Source organism: Nuphar pumila, chromosome 10 (genome assembly GCF_984573655.1).
Source record: "Nuphar pumila chromosome 10, dmNupPumi1.hap1.1, whole genome shotgun sequence".
Lineage (NCBI taxonomy): Eukaryota > Viridiplantae > Streptophyta > Magnoliopsida > Nymphaeales > Nymphaeaceae > Nuphar > Nuphar pumila.
This window is the reverse complement of record NC_143258.1, coordinates 37,710,317-37,732,444: the sequence shown is the minus strand read 5'-3', so window position 1 is coordinate 37,732,444 and position 22,128 is coordinate 37,710,317. Positions and strand designations below refer to the sequence as shown.

Sequence of the window (22,128 nt, the reverse complement as noted above, 5' to 3'; positions counted from 1 at the left end):
CCGCGGCCCGAGCCTCGTATCATCTACACGCGTAGACGCACGGAGCTGCAAGACATCCCGAGGTAGGGGAAAGTCGCACGAATAGTATGTATGAACAAAATAAAATAAGACTTCTGAGGTAGAATAGTTAATTTGCATACTTGTGTATCTGAAGAAATATTGACTGGTCAAAGTTTACTCTTTGTGATTCATTTGAAATTGCATAATGTAAATTCTTTTAGTAGACTCATCAAGTAGTTTAATTGGCATGCCTGTTTACGTGCAAGATTACTTAACTGATGATTGTCTATCTTGCATGATTACTCCTCTGGAACTGCATACTTAAGGTAGACTTTGTGAATAGATTCTGAATGCACTGCAATTGCTATTGTAATCGAACCTTAAGGCAAGTACGGTATGAATTTTATGTAAGATCATGGAGTGTATTGAAGTGTGAAATTTGCACTTTATTGTTTTGGATGTAATAATATCGGCCTCCGCGGGCCAAATGCTCAGAAAAGCAAAACATGTCATGTAGGAACCAAAGAAATCATAAAACCTTATCGTAGTTGTACCTCTAGGAAGGTATGATCGTACTTTTGGACAAGTACGTCCCATGTGGGTTACGATGGTAGGTTAAGGAGGTTGTAGCAACCTCGATGAGTGCAATTAGCACATTGCTGAGATCACATAAAGGATGACCATTTTCGCCTTCACAGGCAAGATGCTCGAGTGGGTCTAAGGGACCAGAGCATGTAGGATGGGGCGGCGGTTAAGAAACCCCCGTCGTACCCATCCGATCTTCACGGTTCATCAAGGGAGAGGATGGATGGTACAAAGACTCCGATGGACAGGTTGTTAACAACCACTCCACGAGCAAAAGACTCGGTTTTCCCCAGTCATCGGAGTTAGGGGAATTGGGATTACCATAAATTATCCTAGGTGGTAACTCCCAGGCACTTCTGCAGAAGTTGGATGCATCCATGGGCCACGAATGCCTTTGGGGATTTACTCTCTTGGTCACTGACCGTCCCCTTAGGAGCGGACTCAGTCAGTCATCCGGGTTAATGAAAACACCTGACATAATAAACCCCCGGATCGGTGTCGGCTGTTTCTACGTTTCGCGTCTGTGCGTACCCACAGGCCAGTTAATATCAGAACTTAAATAATATATTCATGAATAGATATAGATGACTGAGACTCACACTGCTTCTCTTTGCACTTATTACATTTGTTAGAATAGACTACAATTGTTTTAATTGCTTAAATATCATAACTGCTTATCTCATGAATATCTTGTTTTATTTTCATTCTACTTATCTGTTCGTGCACCTACTGGTTTGTTGTAAAACTGACCCACTTCATGGGCAGGTGAGGAGTAGGACCTTACGGGCAGCCGATGGCGTGGTGCAACATGGATCAAGATTCATCTTCTTTCTGCTGGCGGCTTGGCTCTGGGACTTTTTGGAGTTTTTCTTAGATTTATTGAACTTTGGAATAAAAGACCCATTTTGTAATAAACTGCAGATTTTAATCGATTGCCTTATTTCTTAAATTCCTTTAAGATGTTGTACATGTGAATGATGGTTTTTCAGCTAACGTACCCAGGATTGTTGACTTGTGTCCCTTTCTAAATGTCTTCCGCTGTTGTTTTTAAATATTAAACTTTAAATCTTTGAAAGGTTTTTCGATAAGGTTTTCGAAATCACAAGTCGAAATTTTGGGGCGTTACAAGATTTGCACACAAGCATAACACTGCAAGTTTGATCAGATTTGCACCCAATAAGGGTTGGCAAGTCTCATCAGATTTGCACATATGGAATGCACTGCAAGTCTGATTAGATTTGCACCAAATCAGGGCCAGCAAATCTGATCAATCTTGCACACATGCAATCCTCTGCAAGCCTGATAAGATTTGCACCTAATCAAGGCCAGCAAGTTTGATCAGTCTTGCACACATGCAGATCTGGACCAAATCTGTCGACACAAGCAGTCGACAAACCTGTCCAGACTTGTCGACACATGTTGTTGACAGATCTGTCCACATGTGCAACTCGATATGCACAAAGCTTCCAATGTAACTGAATATATTAACTTTTTTTCAGAAATGACTGCCGGTCCCAAGCCCAGATAAAGGAGGAGGGTTGCGGTAGGCCAATGACAGCCAGCATAAAAACTTAGTCATACCCTATGAATATGAACCAATATGAGAATTTCGTTGGGGCATTCCCTACTGAGTGACGCGTTGTACTCTATAGGCCCGGAGGCAGTGATAAATGAGCAAGGGTTGCTAGGTCGTCGCCCGGAAGCGACGCGTCACACCGGCGCGCGGGTGTGGTGTCAAATAGGCAAGGGTTCCCTCACTTTATTGGACAAGTGGGGGTAAAGAAGTTAGTCCAAGACCATAAAATTAGGTTAGCCACTTGGAACATAGGGTCTTAAACTGGTAACTTGGTAGAGTTAGTAGATGTTATGTGTAGGAAAAAGATTGATATTTTATGTCTACAAGAGACCAAATGAGTAGGTGAGAAGGCAAAAGTGATAGAACCTTGGGGATATAAGATTTGGTATACAGGAATAAATAGAAATAAGAATGGAGTAGGGATTATAATGACTCGTGAGTTTATAGATAATGTAGTTGAGGTCCGTAGGAAGTGTGATAGGATTTTACTTATTAAATTAGTATTAGGTACGAATGTTATTAATATTATTAGTGTTTATGCACCTCAAGTAGGTTTAGATGATTCCATTAAGCGTCAATTTGGGAAGATTTAGATGGAGTAATACAAGGGATATCTTATGGAGAAAAGCTTTTCATCGGAGGTGACCTTAATGGACATGTAGGCATTAGTAGGGATGGATTTGAAAGTATCCATGGAGGCTTTGGTATAGGAGAAAGAAACAAAAGTGGAGAAAGGATTTTAGATTTTTGTTTGTCCTATGATATGATCTTAGCAAACACTTGGTTTAGGAAGAGGGAGTATCACCTAGTAACATTTAAAAGTGGGGTTAATACGAGTCAGATAAATTTTTTCCTACTTAGAAAGAGAGATAGGGGTTGTTGCATCGATTGTAAGGTTATACCGAGAGAAAGTGTAGCTACACAACATAGAGTCTTAATTTTAGATCTTAGAATTAGACAATGCCGCAAAAGGGATAGACATAGGATGATCCTAGAATTAAGTGGTGGGCACTAAAAGGAGCTAAACAGGAAATGTTTGTAGAGCAGGTAGTTAAGGAAGCTAATTGGTGTCTCGAAGAGGATTCATAATCAATGTGGAATAAGATCGCGGGTGGCATGAAAAAGGTGGCTAAGGAGGTATTCGGTGAGTCTAAAGGCGGTGCACCGCTAGGTAAGGATACATCTGTTAAAATGTACCTCTTATATATATATATATATATATATAATATATATACATATATATATATTACATCAATACCCGATAGGGGTATTTTTGTAATTTCACATAGTTGTTTTAGAAAACAGCTATTTTCCAGTTTTGATAAAATGTAACTTTCTTTTTTATTTTTTATTTTTGTTTTTTGTATTTTTTGAGGACCAAAAGGGGCTCCAACCATAGAGTTGTTGGAGCCCCCAAAGGTCACAAATGTGACCGTTGAGGGCTCCCAACGACTCTATGGGAGCCCCCTTTTGGGCTCTCCTTTTGAGGCCCTTGGCCTTCCTTTCTCTCTTCTCCCTCTTGTATAAATAGGGGTGAACCCCTTGTATATTTTTTATTCTAGAGAGATCTCTCTCTTCTCAATAAGAGGCTTTTTATATCGTTGTTTTCTTAAAGGCTTGTGTTGTCCCTTAGTGGACTTGTGATATTGTCTCTTTTATTCATTCTTGTAAGTGCTTATAAGCACTCTTTATATTTCCGCAATATCTCATTACATGGTATCAGAGCCACTCGATTCTTGAAGGAAAGGTGTGGTTCGTGTATTTCATATTTGGTAGATCTCTTCTCACTTCTTGGCAACATCATGGAGGCAAAGATTGACTTATCCTTCAAGCTCAATGGAAAGAATTATATTATGTGGGCATCGGCAATGGAAAATAACCTCAAAGGTAAGAAACTTTGGGGTTTTGTCATTGGGACCGTTCCGGAACCTAAGCTTATGCTCACAAAGGACGAAGAAGGTCAAGAAAAGGCTCTTGAAGGAGATGCTCGCCTCAAGGCCATTAAAAATCATCAAAAAGAAGTGAAAGATTGGGAAAGCAATCACGCAAAAATCCTTGCGTGGTTTATGAACAATGTTGAGCTTAAGGTATGTGCTAACATAGCAAAATTTCGTAGAGCCAATGAGACTTGGTCCTTTATGAAGGGTATGTATACCCAAAAGGATCTTGCAAGAGCATATTTCTTGCAAGAAAAGATTAGAACCACCAAACAAGGTGATTCTAGCATTCAAGACTATTATAGTGCTTCAAACCCACTATGGGATGAATTGGCTCTTTTGGAGCCAAAATGGGTTTCTATGGAAGATATTGATTTAAGACAAAAACAAATGGAACAAGAACGATTGTTTCAATTCCTTTTTGGGCTACGTCCCGAATTTGAGCAAGTGAGATCCTCACTTCTCCATAGATCTATTTTTCCTCCTATTGAGGATGCTATTGCCGAAATCACTCAAGAGGAGACAAGGCTTGGCATGAGTAAACATGTTGATGAAGTACTTGCCGTATCAAAACCGGGTAACAATGTTAGAACCTATAAACCTCCTCATTTTGGGAAACAAGGAAACTACAATGGAGGAAGAAAAATGATTGTTTGTCATCATTGCTATGAGCCGGGTCACATTAAACCCGCTTGCCCAAAGCTTAATGGAACTTTCAAGCCTAAGGTGGCCTCTCTTGAAGAAACTACCACCAAAGAAGATGAAGACAAGAACAATGATCTCAAAGAAACTCTTGGACAAATATCTATGGCACTCCAACAAATTCTAAAAGTTTCTTCCTCCACATCGGGTGCGGCTATTGCTTCGACATCATCACCCGGTACGTGATTCTTGACTCTGGAGCCTCTTTTCATATGACCCCCCATGAAAATGCACTTATTGATACTTGCACCAATTCAAAGGACTCTTGTGTCTCTACGGCCGATGGAACCTTTTTAAAAATTTCAAGTATTGGCTCTTTTAAAGATTCCCAAAATTTTTGTGTTCCAAAAGTAAGAGTTGTTCCCAAACTAAATCTAAACCTTTTTTCGGTCTCTCAAATTGTCGACCATGGATGTGAAATATCTTTCTCATCTAATGGTTGCTTTGTGCAGGATCTCCGGTCCGAGAAGCGGATTGGGCAAGGCCATAGAAAGGGAGACCTCTATTATATGGACCATCTTGATCTCCCTTTAAATCATTTTTGTTTTTGTCCAAGAAAAAAACATGGAAACTTGGCATAAAAGACTTGGTCATCCAATTTATTCCAAAATGTATCTCTTTCCTTTTGGAAACAAATTTTGTAAGGAAAAAGAAATTAATTGCAAAAATTGCATTTTTGGAAAAATGAAGTTTATTCCATTTCCAACTAAAACTTTTCTTTCATCAAGACCTTTTGAATTGGTGCATTCGGATGTTTGGGGGCCTTCTACGGTTATGTCTAAAGGGGGCTATTTGTATTATGTTACTTTTATTGATGACTTTACTCGGTATGTTTGGATTTACTTTCTTAGTCATAAATCGAAAGTATTCACTTTCTTTAAAGATTTTCATAAAAAGATTGAAAATCAATTCCAAAATGATATATCTATTGTAAGATCCGATTCCGGTGGCAAATACTTATCTCATGAATTTCAAAACTATCCAACCCAAAATGGAATTTCCCATCAAAAGTCATGTCCTAGGACTCCTCAACAAAATGGCCTAGCGGAAAGGAAACATAGGCACATTATAGAAACCGCTAGAACATTACTTGTTTCTAGGAATATTCCAAAGAAGTTTTGGGCCGAAGCCGTTCTAACTTCCACTTATCTAATCAATAGAACGCCTTCTTCTAAATTAAAAAATGCTTCTCCCTATGAAAAGCTCTTTAAAATTTCACCCGATTTCAATCGTCTTCGTATTTTTGGTTGCAAATGTTTTGTCCTATTACAATAAAAAAGAAAGTTACATTTTATTAAAACTGGAAAATAGATGTTTTCTAAAACAGCTATGTGAAAATACAAAAATACCCCTATCGGGTATTGATGTAATATATATATATATAAGAGGTCAGAGTCGTGCCTGTGTTTTATGGGGCCTGAGGCAGAGGGAAAAAATGTACCCCCTATTAATAGTAGGAGTTCGGGGGCAGCCCCTCCATTTTTTTTTTTTAAAGAATCAAAATAACAATAAAATTTGCATTCACATTAAACAAATATAATATTTCAAATATTTATATTATATTAAATAAAAATAGGGGAACTCGGACCTTAAATATGGGCCCCTAAAAAATTTTTTGGGCCCAGGGGCCCTGAGGCCCAAGCCTGATTGGCCTCTTTACAGGTCCGGCTCTGTAAGAGGTACATTTTAACACTCTATAGGCCCGGAGGCAGTGATAAATGGGCAAGGGTTGCTAGGTCATCGCCCAGAAGCGACGCATCACACCGGCGTCAGGGTGTGGTTCAAATAGGCAAGGGTTCCTTACTTTGTTGGACGAGTGGGGGTAAAGAAGATAGTTCAAGACCATAAAATTAGGTTAGCCACTAGGAACATAGGGTCTTTAACTGGTAAGTTGGTAGAGTTAGTAGATGTTATGTGTAGGAAAAAGATTGATATTTTATGTCTACAAGAGACCAAATGAGTAGGTGAGAAGGCAAAAGTGATAGAACCTTGGGGATATAAGATTTGGTATACAGGAATAAATAGAAATAGGAATGGAGTAGGGATTATAATGACTCGTGAGTTTATAGATAATGTAGTTGAGGTCCGTAGGAAGTGTGATAGGATTTTACTTATTAAATTAGTATTAGGTACGGATATTATTAATATTATTAGTGTTTATGCACCTCAAGTAGGTTTAGATGATTCCATTAAGCAGCAATTTTGGGAAGATTTAGATGGAGTGGTACAAGGGATATCTTATTGAGAAAAGCTTTTCGTCGGCGGTGACCTTAATGGACATGTAGGCATTAGTAGGGATGGATTTGAGAGTATCCATGGAGGCTTTGGTATAGGAGAAAGAAACGAAAGTGGAGAAAGGATTTTAGATTTTGGTTTGTCCTATGATATGATCTTAGCAAACACTTGGTTTAGGAAGAAGGAGTCTCACCTAGTAACCTTTAAAAGTGGGGTTAATACGAGTCAGATAGATTTTTTCATACTTAGAAAGAGAGATAGGGGTTGTTGCATCGATTGTAAGGTTATACCGAGAGAAAGTGTAGCTACACAACATAGAGTCTTAATTTTAGATCTTAGAATTAGAAAATGTCGCAAAAGGGATAGACATAGGATGGTTCCTAGAATTAAGTGGTGGGCACTGAAAAGAGCTAAACAAGGAATGTTTGTAGAGCAGGTAGTTAAGGAAGTTGATTGTTGTCTCGAGGAGGATTCAGAATCAATGTGGAATAAGATAGCGGGTGGCATGAGAAAGGTGGCTAAGGAGGTATTTGGTGAGTCTAAAAGCGGTGCACCGCTAGGTAAGGATATATCATGGTGGAACGAGGATGTCAAATTAGCTATTAAGGTCAAAAGAGAGTGTTATAGAAATCTAAGTAAGAGTCGTGATAATGAAAATTTGGAGAAGTATATGATAGCAAAGAAGGAAGCTAAAAAAGTAGTTGAATCGCGAGGGATAAGGTATATAAGGAGGTTTATGACAAGTTAGATACCAAAGAGGGCGTGAAGGATATTTATAGGCTTGCAAAGATAAGAAATAGAAAATCGAGGGATCTGGGTATGGTTAGATGTATCAAAGATGAAACGCAAAAGGTTTTAGTCAAAGATGAGGAGATTAAGGAGAGATGGAAAGATTATTTTGATAAGTCATTTAATGGAAGTCATGCTCAGGATCTTGGAGACTTCTCCATTCCTTTTCATGAGATGAATCGTGACTTCATGTGCAAGATTCAAAAGAAAGAAATTGCAGAGGCTTTAAAGAAAATGAAATCAAGAAGGGCAGTTGGCCCAGATGGTATACCTATCGAGGCTTGAAAATGCTTGGGAGAGAAAAGTTTAGAATGGTTGACAAATCTTTTTAACAAGATTTGGCAGACAAATAAGATGCCTAATGAGTGAAGGAAGAGTACTTTGGTGCCTCTATATAAGAATAAGGGTGATATACAAGATTGTACAAACTATCGTGGTATAAAACTCATGAGTCATACTATGAAACTTTGGGAGAGGGTGATTGAGTCTAGGTTGTCATGATATCGGAGAATCAATTTAGTTTTATACCTGGAAGATCAACTATGGAAGGTATACATCTTCTTAGACAACTTATTGAGAGAAATAGAGAGAGGAACAACGATTTGCATATGGTTTTTATTGATTTGGAGAAGGCATACGATAGAGTACCTAGGGACGTTCTCTGGTGGACAATGATGAAGAAAGGTGTTTCTCTCAAGTACATTAGTATAATTAAGGATATGTATGAAGGAGTAGTAACCAATGTCCGCACTTGTGGAGGGGTGACAACCAATTTTCCTATAACGGTTGGGTTACATCAAGGATCTGCTTTAAGCCCTTTCCTATTTGCTATAGTGATAGATGAGCTTACGAGATCAATTCAAGAAAATGTGTCGTGGTGTATGTTGTTTGCTGATGATATTGTTTTGATTGATGAGTCTAGAGCTGGGGTTAATGCCAAGTTAGAATTATGGAGACAGACATTGGAAGCAATAGGTTTTAAGTTGAGTAACAGTAAGACAGAACATATGGAATGTCGGTTTAGTAAACAACGAAGTAATGATGGGAGTGTAGTGAAGCTTGGTGAGCAAGAAATACCGGTGGATGATTGTTTCAAATATTTGGGATCTATCATTCAAAAGTATGGAGAAATTGATGAAGATGTAAATCATAGGATAAAGGTTAGATGGATGAAATGGAAAAGTGCAACTGAAGTGTTGTGCAATCGTAAAATGCCATTGCGGTTGAAGGGAAAGTTTTATAGGATGACAATTAGGCTCGCTTTACTATATGGTACGGAATGTTGGGCTGCCAAGAGACATCATATTCAAAAAATGAGTGTAGCTGAGATGCGTATGCTTCGATGGATGTGTGGAAATACAATAAAAGATAAGATTTGAAACGAGATACGTAAGAAGGTAGGCGGTGCATCCATTGAAAATAAGATGAGAGAGAATCGTTTACGGTGGTTTGGACATATTCGGCGAAGGCCTAATGATCCTCCAGTTAGAATGATAGAGAAATAGAAAAATATATTAGTTAAAAGAGGTCGGGGTAGGCCTAAGAAGACTTGGATGGAGATGATAGGAAAGGATATGAATGCTTTGAACCTCACCGAGGACATGGCATTGGATAGAAATGATTGGAAGAGAAGGATTCATGTGGAAGACCCAAAATGATTTTTTTTTTGTTCATATCGCCGACCCCAATTGTTTTGGGATGAAGGCGTAATTGTTGTTGTTGTTGTATTGTAAAATTTGTTTTAGAAATTATTGGCTTTTCAAAATTAATCGCACTATTAAAATGTGATGGGACAGGGCGCGAGTTGAGTTTTGCATACTAATTTGCAAAACGGTTCTTGTGTTAAGAACTTGAAACTGTTTAAAAAGATAAAAGAGATCAAACAGTGTAATTAATTCTTCCTGGATATCCCTTCCATAGTGTGGGAATCTTAAATGGCGGTTTTGGGGAAACTGTGAGGATACTAAAACTCCGTGTGTGATTGTGCCCCTGATCTCGATGTGGTGATTCACCTTTTGACCACGGTTTTAAGGAGATTTCAGTTACTTTGCCTAGGGGTGTTGTTGTTGACGCAACTGTTGTTATTGGTATACCAAGAAAGTGACGTCAGTGAATGCTGATTTCTCTGATGTCCTGACATTATATGTTGATTTCTAATATTCCGATGGATGATGCTGATTCCTGATATTAGTCAAGAGACAAGTGTAGAACTCAGTAATAAATTATAAATTGTATGTTAAGCTATAACTGGAAACCTAACTTGAATTTCGAGAATTATTGTGTCCATTTTAAATATTCGCGGGTTTAAGGAAAAGTGAAAACTAAAATTGTGCATTTACTAGGGGCATGCATACAAAAGAAACTCTAAAAATAACTTAATAAGTTATTCATGCATATGCATTAAATCATCATCTTTACTGTTCTATATTAGTTCATGTTTCATACTTATTTTGTCTCGTATGAAAATTGTTATTGCATGATACTTATTGAAATGCTTGAATGGCAGATTGATTATGAAATTGATGTTATATTCCTCTAAATTTATGCGTGAATTTGGTTTATGCTCTTTCATATTTTTAGAGAAATTCGTACAAAGAACTTTGGTTCTTACCCTGTATTTCAAAAATGTTTTCCAGGACCGGGAGCTCAGTGATGGGGTGACTTGCTACATGGAGCCTACGAGTTTGCGTGACATGTTATGATGATCTTGACATAGTGGCTCTATGTTACAGATTATTTATTTATTTATTTTATGACATTCAATTTATTGATTAATAAAGTTGGTTATTCCTTCGTTGATTCAATGCACTATTTCTTGTGGTTTGGTATTTATTAAATCTGTGAGACCCCGGATCCTTGGGTTTGGTTTTTGCAATTGTTTATATATATATATATATATATATATATATATATATATATATATATATATTGTAAAAACTCAAAAAAATTTGTATTGATTCAGGCCGGATCCGGATCCGGACCCGACCCGGACCCCGCCTCTCGCTGTCATTAAAAACAGCGAGGCAGGCGGAAGGAGGGTTACGAAACCCCTCTCACCGCCTTTCCCCTCTACTCTTTCGTCTCTCTCCCTTACCCTCTCGCTCGTCCACTGTCGCCGGCGACCCCCGACAGCCCGCCGCCACCTGTGACCTCCTTTCCGAGCGTCGACCGACCGAAGCTTCATCGACGACCCCCTTCCTTCCGGCGAGCTTCCCTCCGGCGACCACCAGGTATGCCTTTCTCCCCCTTTTCGCCGCCTCTTCTCCCCCTTTTCTCCTCTTCTCCCTGTCATCGACAGACGGGGGCAAAAGCCCCTTCCCGTCAGTTGTTTACGACGGGGAAGGGTCGTGCGACAGGGGTTTTGGCCCCACCTGTTGCCGACAGGTCGACAAGGGTAAAACCCCTGCCGCCTGTGAGGAGGGTTCCGGCAGGGGATTTTGGGGCCCCTGCCTGCCCTTTTGTCTCTACCAGGGAGGGTCGAGACCCCTCCCTGCCTCATGTGCCTCTAAGGAACCGACAGGGGCCTTTGGTCCCTGTCTCGTTTCCCTGTTAAGCAAATCGACAGGGGCCTTTGGCCCCTGCCTCCTCTCCCAAAAGTCGCAGGGGGGGTGATGGCCCCTGTGTCTCTCTCTCTCTCTTTGCTTATTTTCCTGGCAGGGGCCATCGGCCCCTGCCCTTTTTGTTGTTGCAGCAGGGGCCATCGTCCCCTGCCCTTTTTGCTTGCCAGTAGGGGCCATCGGCCCCTGCCCTTTTTGCTTGCCAGCAGGGACTGATGGCCCCCTGCCCTTTGTACTTTTCCAGCAGGGGTCAATGACCCCCTGCTTTTCTTTTCTTTTCTTTTAATTTCCAACAGGGGCCGAAGGCCCCTGCCTTTTTAAAATAATCTGCGGGAGCCGATGGCCCCTGCACCTGTTCTTTGGCGGCAAGAGTCGTTCGGCCCTGCCCCAGCCCTATGTATTGGAGAAGTTGAGTCTTCTTCTTATTTTTGCTTTTGTCTTAGCTGCATGTTAATATCGCATATTTGCAACTATGACGGATCCCGCTCGCGCTCCGCAACCCGACCCGTCAATCGTGTACACCCGCAGACACCAGCAAGCTTGCAACTCTCCGAGGTAGGGGAAGATTGCACGGAAGACTTGCATAATTGAATTAAGTTCAATTAAACTAAAAACAACCATTAAATAAATATATATATATATGTACAAATATATATATATATATATTTATACGAGTATGCACTTAACTCAAGGACGCAGTTTCGCGATCCTTGACCTTTACCTTCTATCAGTCTTTACTTGTCGTCGCGCATCGCGTCGAGGTTTTGCGTTGCACTCCTGCTTACAGTTTTTACTTGTCGTTGTGCGTTGTGTCGAGGTTTTGCGTTGCACTTCTGCTTACCGTCCCTACTCTATCGTTGGGCTTTGAGCCTAGGTTCTTGCTTTTGCATGTGTTGTTACTGCTTTGCTATTGCAGATGACGTGCAGGTTTTCGCTCTTTGCGTATGCCTTAAAGGCATCCTCGTGGAGGATGCAAGGGGCATTCACCACTCTCTCTCTTGCGACGAGAGTTGAGTTGGGAGCTAGCGTTACATCCTCGTCTAAGGAGAGGGATACCTTGCAAGGATCCTGACTTTTCGAGTATGCAGTCCTGCAGACGAGTTGGGGTTCGAGCGAACTACTTAGCAAGGGTTCTATTGAGAAACCTATATCCCGTCTATCGAGGTCGGTATCGAGTCACGCGAGGCATGTAGATACCCCGATAGCGGATGAGATTCTAGAAAATCGCATGCATAATGTTGGCACAAGGTACTGGCTGTTTCAAAAGATAAAGAATGTCAAAAGTAAAGTTGATAAACATTACATCTTTGTGAAACACTCCTGTTGAGGCTTCTATTGAGGAGCTATACCCCCTTCATCCTAGAGTATTTGTAGTCGTGCACGACACGTCTAGTACTGCGATGATCGGATGAGACGGCCGTGCGACCTCGAACAATGTTAAATGCACAATGCTGTAATCACATAAAATGGCCTCACATTCGCCTTCACAGGCAAGATGCTTGAGTGGTTTAAATACCACAGCATAGAATGGGTCGTTAGTTAAACAACCCCTAACGCACCCATTCGCTTTTTGTTGTCTGTCAAGGGAGAGGACAGAGCGATACAAAACTTCAATGGACAGGTTGTTAACAACCACCCTACGGGCAATGATCCGGCCTCTCCAGTCATTGGAGTTAGGGGAAAGGGGCTACAATAGTTAGCTCAACACTTCTGCAGAAGTTGGATGCATCCATGGCACTGCTTTTCAACCTTTGGGAAATCCTCTCTCGACTAAAGTCGTTCGTTTAGGAGCGGACTCAATTAGCTATTCGGGTTATTCAAAATACATAGAATAACAGACGCCCGAACTAGTCTCAGTTGTTTCTACGTTTTGCTTGCGCGCACCCGCAAGCCAGTAATATCAAAACATAAAGTTTGTTCACATTGGTTGTTGGGTCGTGAGACTCTCTTGCACTACTGACCCTCTTGCACTACTGACTCGCTTGCACTACTTACTCGCTTGCACTACTTATTCGCTTGTACTACTTACGCGTTTGCACTATTTACCTGCTTGCATTGCTTATCTGTTTAACTGCATATCTGCTTTAAACTGCGTAACCTACTGAATTAAATGTACATAATTCAGTTTCTTGTAGTCTCTCTTGTGCACCTACTAGTTTTTCGCGAAACTAACCCATTCTATGGGTACAGGTGATGATTAGGTACACCACAGGCGATGGCGTGATGGCAAGATGACTCCAAGACTTTCTTCTTCCTGCTCTTAGCTCGCATCCTGAACGTTTGGGATTTTGTAACGGATTTTCCTTGGGATATCTGAATTTTGTACTATTTGGAGAACTTCTTAAATGAAAGTGGTTTTTCTAAGTGTTTGCAAGTAGCTTGGGTTGTGCGCTTTGGTTCTTTTAGCTAACGCGCCCAAAGTTGTCAGCTTGCCTTTCTGAAATTAACAAAAGAATAGTCTTCCGTTGATTTTATAAATCATTTCTGAGATAAAGATATTTCTTTTTAGTCTCTTGTCTGTTTTTTTCTGAAAGGTTTGCAAGTTTGAAATTTTGATGCGTTATATATATATATATATATATATATATATATATATATATATATATTCACTTTTCACGAGGATAAGTTGGGGTCGTTACAAGTTGGGTTTGAATAAATATTTAAATTATGTTTTAGTACATGACAAACCAAAGACTTTATTTATTTAAACTAACCTTGTTAACACACGAATACCTTGAACTGAACATGGATCTTAAGTACAGGACAAATCTGAATTTTTATAACCATAATCTGAAACATTGGTATACCAGATTTAAATATGAATCCTACTAAAACAATCTTGGCATCTTAAAACCTATAAATCTGGGTTTTTAATAAATAAAATCCGAGTTGTAGTGAATGATCAAAATGGATTTCAAACTAGTTTTTGACACGTTTCAACATTTATTTTCCTATGCACATGTCTATGGTGTTCCAAATCTGATTCTTTTTTAATTGAGATTGATAGGCTGTAGAAATATGATTTTCTTGAAAGTCCTACAATCTGAATTTATTTAACTCGATTAAATCTGATTTTTATTAAAAATTGTTGAATATAATTTTCATTAGAAATTGTAGAAATTGTTAAATCTGATCTGTTTTGGTTATCTAGTCAAATTTGGATTTAAATTTGATTTGTTTGTTACAAAGTTTGGATTTTTGACTGGCACGATAAATTTGATTTGTTTGTTACAATATGCCTTCAATTATTAGCTATGAATATGCATTGGTGTTATCTATCGTGAATACAAATTGGAGTTCCTTTATCCATGTGTGATTGTGGTTCACTTAAATTTTTGCAATGTCATTTAATTACATTAAATTGTGCAATGGTTATGTATGAACCATTAGTGGGCTTTGGAGGCCAGATGCTTGTGTTGTTCTTAGAATGACAAGTTCTGAATGCATTGCAACATTGTTTCATTATTCTTCTGAGTTAGTTATAGCATATGCATTACACTGTTAAAATTGACAGGGCATAGACCCAAATTAGATAATGCATGTTGATTTGCATAATCATTCTTGTGAATAATCTTCAATGAATTAAGAATGGTAAAAGAGATCAAACAGTATAATAATTTGTTCTTCCTTGGTAGCCCTTTGAAATGTGGGAGCCTTGAATGACGGTCATGGGAGATAGTGAAGATACTGAACACTACGTACACTGTTTTTCTTGAGAACCTGATGAGTAGTTTGTGTTCCCAACCACGGTTGTAGGGAACTTCCACCACTTTGCCTGAGGGTAGTGTGGTACTGCAGTTATTGGTATATCAAGAAAGTGGTGTGAATGGGTGATGATGCCCTTATCGTCTTGGCATTAGGTGATGATTCCTAGTATTCCGATTTCCTGACATCGGTCGAAGGACATGTGTAGGACCCAGTTAATAAAATACAATTGTGTAATAAGATATCACTGAGGACTGCTTTGGACCTCAAAACCTTAACTAATTTTGAATATCCACAGGTTTTATACAAGATGAAAGGATTAAGTAGGGGCATTCATTCAAAAGCAATACTTGATAATTAAATTAAAAAAAAAAAAAATCATCCATGCAAGTTGCATTGGTTCATGCATCTCTAAATGATTATGTGGCATGCGGTTTTAGGATGTCTATGATTGAATTGTTTATATTACAAGCTTGTTCTGAGTATGATTTTTTTGTAGAGCCCTCTTAAACTTATATTTGATTTGATTTATATTATCTTCCTTACTGTTGAATTTCGAGAGGGTCTCGTACAAGAACTTCGGTTCTTACCGCGTTTTTTAAAAACTTTTTTTAGGTATTAAAGCTCAGTGATAGCGGGATCTTCTTGCTGAAGGGAGCAATGGTTTATGATTTAGTGGATAGATTCTGACTATTTTAAGAATTTGTTGTTTTTAGAGAACTTGTTCAACCCAAAATGGGAACTATCCAATTTAATTAAATTCAACTTAAATTTATAGTTTGCATAAATCTATGTATGGAGTAGTTACCAATGTCCACACTTGTGGAGGGGTGACTCCTATAACGGTTGGGTTACATCAAGGATCTGCATTAAGCCCTTTCCTATTTGCTATAGTGATGGATGAGCTTACGAGATCAATTCAAGAAAATGTGTCGTGGTGTATGTTGTTTGTTGATGATATTGTTTTGATTGATGAGTCTAGAGCTGGGGTTAATGCTAAGTTAGAATTATGGAGACAGACATTGGAAGCAAGAGGTTTTAAGTTGAGTAAGAGTAAGACAAAATATATGGAATGACGGTTTAGTAAGCAATGAAGTAGTGATGGGAGTGTAGTGAAGCTTGGTGAGCAAGAAATATCGGTGGATGACTGTTTCAAATATTTGGGACCTATCATTCAAAAGGATGGAGAAATTGATGGAGATGTAAATCATAGGATAAAGGTTGGGTGGATGAAATGGAAAAGTGCAACTGGAGTGTTGTGCGATCGTAGAATGCCATTGCGGTTGAAGAAAAAGTTTTATAGGACGACAATTAAGCTCGCTTTACTATATGGTACGGAATGTTGGGCTGCCAAGAGACATCATATTCAAAAAATGAGTGTAGCTGAGATGTGTATGCTTCGATGGATGTGTGGAAATACAATAAAAGATAAGATTCGAAACAAGGAGATACGTAAGAAGGTAGGCGTTGCATCCATTGAAAATAAGATGAGAGAGAATCGTTTACGGTGGTTTGGACATATTCGGCGAAGGCCTAATGATGCTCCAGTTAGAAGGATGGAGAAATGGAAAAATATATTAGTTAAAAGAGGTGGCCTAAGAAGACTTGGATGGAGATGATAGGAAATGATATGAATGCTTTGAACCACACCGACGACATGACATTGGATAGAAATGATTGGAGGAGAAGGATTCATGTGGAAGACCCAGAATGATTTTCTTATTTGGTTCATATCGCAGACCCCAATTATTTTTGGTTCATATCGCAGACCCCAATTATTTAGGAGTAGCAGGAGCAGGAGCAGCAGCAGTAGTAGTAGTAGTACTGTAATGTGCCCCTGGATTCCTGTCTTTCTGTAATATTTTAATATCATTCATTTGTTTTAGAAAAAAGGTTTCTGCATTTTTCAGAGCGTCAGTTTGGAGTCTTTACACTCCATTAGTGAAAGGTGAAAGAATTCTCAACTCCAAAAAAAATGAAAAGAAAAAAAGAAAGGTCAGGGAATTACTGAAGCATGGAAGAGGACAGAAAAGTTGGGAAATCGTAGGATCCTAATACGAACATTCCTTTGTTAGGTAGTCTATGTAACAAAGTTATCCCCAGCATACAAGTGACCACAAACAAAACTGATATAACAAAGAGAGCCACTCAGGATACACTGAAACTTAGTTGTGGACATCTTTATTTAGCAGTTACACCATCCAAAAAGAAATGGATAGGCAAACAGATACAGCAACTCCAACGCAGAAAATCTTGTGATAACACCCACTGATGCATAAGACCTTATTGCTTCAGTTACTACTTGGACCCCGGTCTATTAAAGGCACACACACTGACACCTATTGCATTTCCCATGATTGATTATTCCGAAACTAGCCACCTCAATTGATCCAGCACAACTCAAGTTCATGCCCCACGAACCCAAATTGTAGGCAAGGCTATAGCAATCTTATTCTCTACTATAGATGATGCAGCATTTACATACATTCCTAAAACATTAGCCCCTACAAGTATTAATTGAGAGGGAAAATAATCTAAACTTTGTAAAACACAGAAGAACTTAACATCGTTAGCCATCACCAACAACTGCAACCATTAGAAACCATCTAATTCCCGAGAATTTTGGTACATAATTCTCAAAATCGATTCTCGAGGATCGCCAGATAACTGAGTGCTCATCAAAAACCCGAAGATATTCAAACAGAAACACAAAAGAAGCTTGAATTATTACTAAATAAAATTATAACAGCAAAAACCTGAGCACGATATCACCACAAAAGAGGCACACAAGAAAATGTGGTATTGAAATTTACAGGAAGAATCGAATCCAAAGAATCACCAAGCGCGACGCGACTCTTGAATTCCACGGTCTTCTCTCTCAACTGCTCGTCCGAAAGCCCAGAAACCGCCGTCTCCATTCCGTTGATCGCAGAAACCGACCCGGAGTACTGTTTCCTTGCGGACTCCCCTGTGTCGTTCCCCTTGAATATCCCACCAATCAAGCCGCCCAACGACGCCACGGGAGTCGACGCGCCTGTTCTGCCCCTCCTTAATTTCCACGATTTCGAAGGAAAACTCGGCCTTCTACCGAAAAACGAAGTACCCATCTCGTTTTGGGAGTGGGAATCATTGCGGAAGGCGAAGGGAGAGAAGGGCAATGGCGGGAAAGAAGGAGAGCTTCTTATGATCGTCCCTTGCAGCGATGGAATCGCCATTTCCGAGGGAATTGAAGAGTTGGGTTTCTCGATTCAGCAACAATAAGAGTGCTTCACTAGCTGTTCATGCTCTTCTTCCTTCACACACGACGAGACATCCTTCTCGTTTCTTCTATTGCTCTTGAGCACCGTGAGGGGTATAGGATAAGGTGAGTGAGACACACATTAAAGACTCGTTTGATAGAGTCGGGAATCGGATGTCGACCCCTTCCCATCCCGAGCTGAGACTTGGTTTAGACTCGGTTAATTCATTTATTGCAGTAGATACGCGATAAAAAAAAAAAAGAGAACGATAAGTACATGTGATTGCATTTTTTAGTGTGCTGCTACACCTGATCACCGACCAACTTTGAGATACAGATGCCAAACAGCAGATGGTGCAGCAGCACACAAAAGGTATGCAATCACATTGCACTTGATCTTCCCTGGGAAAGAGGCTGGATACTGTATATGGGTAGTTCTCCCAATTGTATCAATTCAATTGATGATTAACATATATTTATGATTTTAGGGGGTGTTCCATTGGAGAGTAGATGAGGTTGACATCTTCACCGTCCATTGGGTCATCTCACAAGGACCTCAGTCTTTATGCAATTTGTGGACGGTGGGAATGCCAAATCACTTTCCTTAAATTGATTTTGACAGATCAGCTGATCTGCCCTCACCTAGGATCTCAGATTCAAGGATCCGAATAACTTCAAGAAACGAGACCTAGTGATCTAGATTCTTAGATCTTTTTAATCAACCCCCGTTCAATCGGATCAGAAATCTGAGGATCTCAAATCCTTAGAGGAAAGTTCCTCTTTGGGATGTGATGGGCATATTCCGTTCCTCGATCATAATCGACGCGCTCATGGATCTTACTTGAAAAAGCTTTGGTTCCAAATGACTCCATAAGCCGAGACGTGATCTATATGTAACTTGTTTCGTGAGAAAGATGTTGTCGATTATGATTGCAATGCATCAGTAGGTTCTTCAAAAATAAACAACTCAAAATGTACTGAAATTTTATGATAAACAGTTGGAGGAATTACATAGAAATAACTTGATCCAAAGCATTTTTCTCAAGATGAACTAATATCCAAGGAAGCAAATTCTTCTACTTACCTATCGAAAGTGGGTAAGGGATCTTTGAAGAAGTATACAACAACAACTACGCCTTCATCCCAAAACAATTGGGGTGAGCGATATGAACCAAAAAAGAAATTCATTTTGGGTCTTCCACATGAATCCTTTTCCTCCAATCATTTCTATCCAATGCCATGTCCTTGGTGAGGTTCAATGCATTCATATCTTTTCCTATCATCTCCATCCAAGTCTTCCTAGGCCTACCCCGACCTCTTTTAACTAATATATTTTCTCATTTCTCCAACCTTCTAACTAGAGCATCATTAGGCCTTCACCGAATATGTCCAAACCACCGTAAACGATTCTCTCGCATCTTATTTTCAATGGGTTCAACACCTACCTTCTTACGTATCTCCTCGTTCCGAATCTTATCTTTTATTGTATTTTCACACATCGATCTAAGCATCCGCATCTCAGCTACACTCATTTTTTGAATATGATGTCTTTTGGCAGCCCAACATTTCGTACCATATAGTAAAGCGGGTCTAATAGTCGTCCTATAAAACTTTTCCTTCAACCGCAATGGCATTCTACGATCGCACAACGCTCCAGTTGCACTTTTTCATTTCATCCACCCAACCTTTATCCTATGATTTACATCTCCATCAATTTCTCCATACTTTTGAATGATGGATCCCAAATATTTGAAATAATCATTCACCGGTATTTCTTGCTCACCAAGCTTCACTACACTCCCATCACTACTTTGTTGCTTACTAAACCGACATTCCATATATTCAGTCTTACTCTTACTCAACTTAAAACCTCTAGCTTTCAATGTATGTCTCCATAATTCTAACTTAGCATTAACCCCAGCTCTAGACTCATCAATCAAAACAATATCATCAGCAAACAACATACACCATGGTACATTTTCTTGAATTGATCTCGTAAGCTCATTCATCACTATCGCAAATAGGAAAGGGCTTAAAGCAGATCCTTGATGTAACCCAACCGTTATAGGAAAATTGGTTGTCACCCCTCCACAAGTGCGGACATTGGTTACTACTCCTTCATACATATCTTTAATTATACTAATGTACTTGAGAGAAACACCTTTCTTCATCATTGTCCACCAGAGAACGTCCCTAGGTACTCTATCGTATGCCTTTTCTAAATCAATAAAAACCATATGCAAATCTTTGTTCCTCTCTCTATATCTTTCAATAAGTTGTCTAAGAAGATGTATAGCTTCTATAGTTGATCTTCCAGGCATAAAACCAAATTGATTCTCCGATATCATGACAACCTTCCTCAACCTAGACTCAATCACTCTCTCCCAAAGTTTCATAGTATGACTCATGAGTTTTATACCACGATACTTTATGCAATCTTGTATATCACCCTTATTCTTATATAAAGGCACCAAAGTACTCTTCCTCCACTCATTAGGCATCTTTGAAGAAGTATATATATATATATATATATATATATATATATATATATATATATAGAGAGAGAGAGAGAGAGAGAGAGAGAGTTTTATGAACAAAAAAGTCTTCGAAAGATTTTCCTTCTATTTGCTAGCTTTGGAGACGGCATGCTTTTCTGATAAACATTTTTTTAACTTTAAAACTTATTTCACGTAATGAAATAGGCACTAGGACAATAAAAATGAGAAATGTAACACTCTGGGACTTCTCAAGTCCAAGTTCGTAGGTATTACTTTCAAGAGGAAAGAGTACAAAGAGAGAACAGTGGAACCGTGACATAATTTTTTTTTCTTCCAAAATTCACATCATAAGATCAGAATCACAGAGCCGTCACAGGCTACATCATTCATACATATCATAAGTTTAATAAAATAAAAACATAAATAGTGTTTCATCTAGGGATGGCAATGGACCAGGGCGGGGGGCGGGGACAAGGTCTCTACCCCCGCCTCGTTTCAAAATCTGAACCTTCATCCCCGCCTCCATCCCCACACGGGGATGGATTTTAACCTCCACCCCTGCATCCATCCCCGTTTCATGTCCTCCATCCCCGGTCCAAACGGGGGTGAGGCGGGGCGAGGCCCCATTTTCCCAAGGTCTATAGTCATTCCTTAGAGGATTGGGGATGGGGCGGGCGGGGAAAGGCAAGGATTGAGGCAGGGACGGGGTGGGGTGGGGGAAAGCGTAAGTCCATCCCCAACTCCATCCCCACACGAGGATAGATTTTAACCTTCATCCCTGCCTCCATCTCCTGTCCAAACTGGGCGGGGCGGAGCCCCGTTGTCCCCCGGTCCACTGCCATCCCTAGTTTCATCTTCATTTAGTTGTCCAAGGACACCTGTTGGAATAGTGGCGACTCTTGTCAGTCTTTGATAAATCACCTGAAACCTATAATTGTAATTATAAAAGGGAGGTGAGTCTACAACTCAGTAAGAAATATTTATAAATAACTAAAGACTTTAACTTACAACTGTAGTAGGCTTTAAGCCCCTAGTCATTGTTTAGTTTTATACCATATAACACACATGTTTGTTTATTTTAAAATCCTCCCTCATTAATCTTGTTTAAACTCATAGCTTAGATTCATTTGATGCTAACTACTGTACTAAATTGGTTATATTGGTAATAACCTACTTTGGGCATAGCAACTCGTGTAGAATACCTCAATTTTATGGTGTTGGACAAACTCTGAACCATTTTTTTTTATTCGACGAGAGTCACAAGGTACTGCAATGAAAGAAGATACGTCAGTAGCTAGCCAAAGAG

The 22,128-nt window shown here is 39.5% G+C and overlaps 1 protein-coding gene across 2 annotated transcripts in view; it reads right to left on the bottom strand.

Annotated features, from left to right (window-relative positions):
* Nucleotides 1-18,420, bottom strand: part of AGY1 (Albino or Glassy Yellow 1) — a 181,298-nt gene extending 162,878 nt beyond the window's left edge. For both annotated transcript variants that reach the window (XM_090018941.1, XM_090018942.1), the window contains exon 1: nucleotides 17,900-18,420. In XM_090018941.1, coding sequence (XP_089875067.1) covers nucleotides 17,900-18,301 — 402 coding nt within the window. In that variant the 5' untranslated portion in view covers nucleotides 18,302-18,420. The remainder of the gene's footprint in view (nucleotides 1-17,899) is intronic.
* Nucleotides 18,421-22,128: the final 3,708 nt, after the last annotated feature.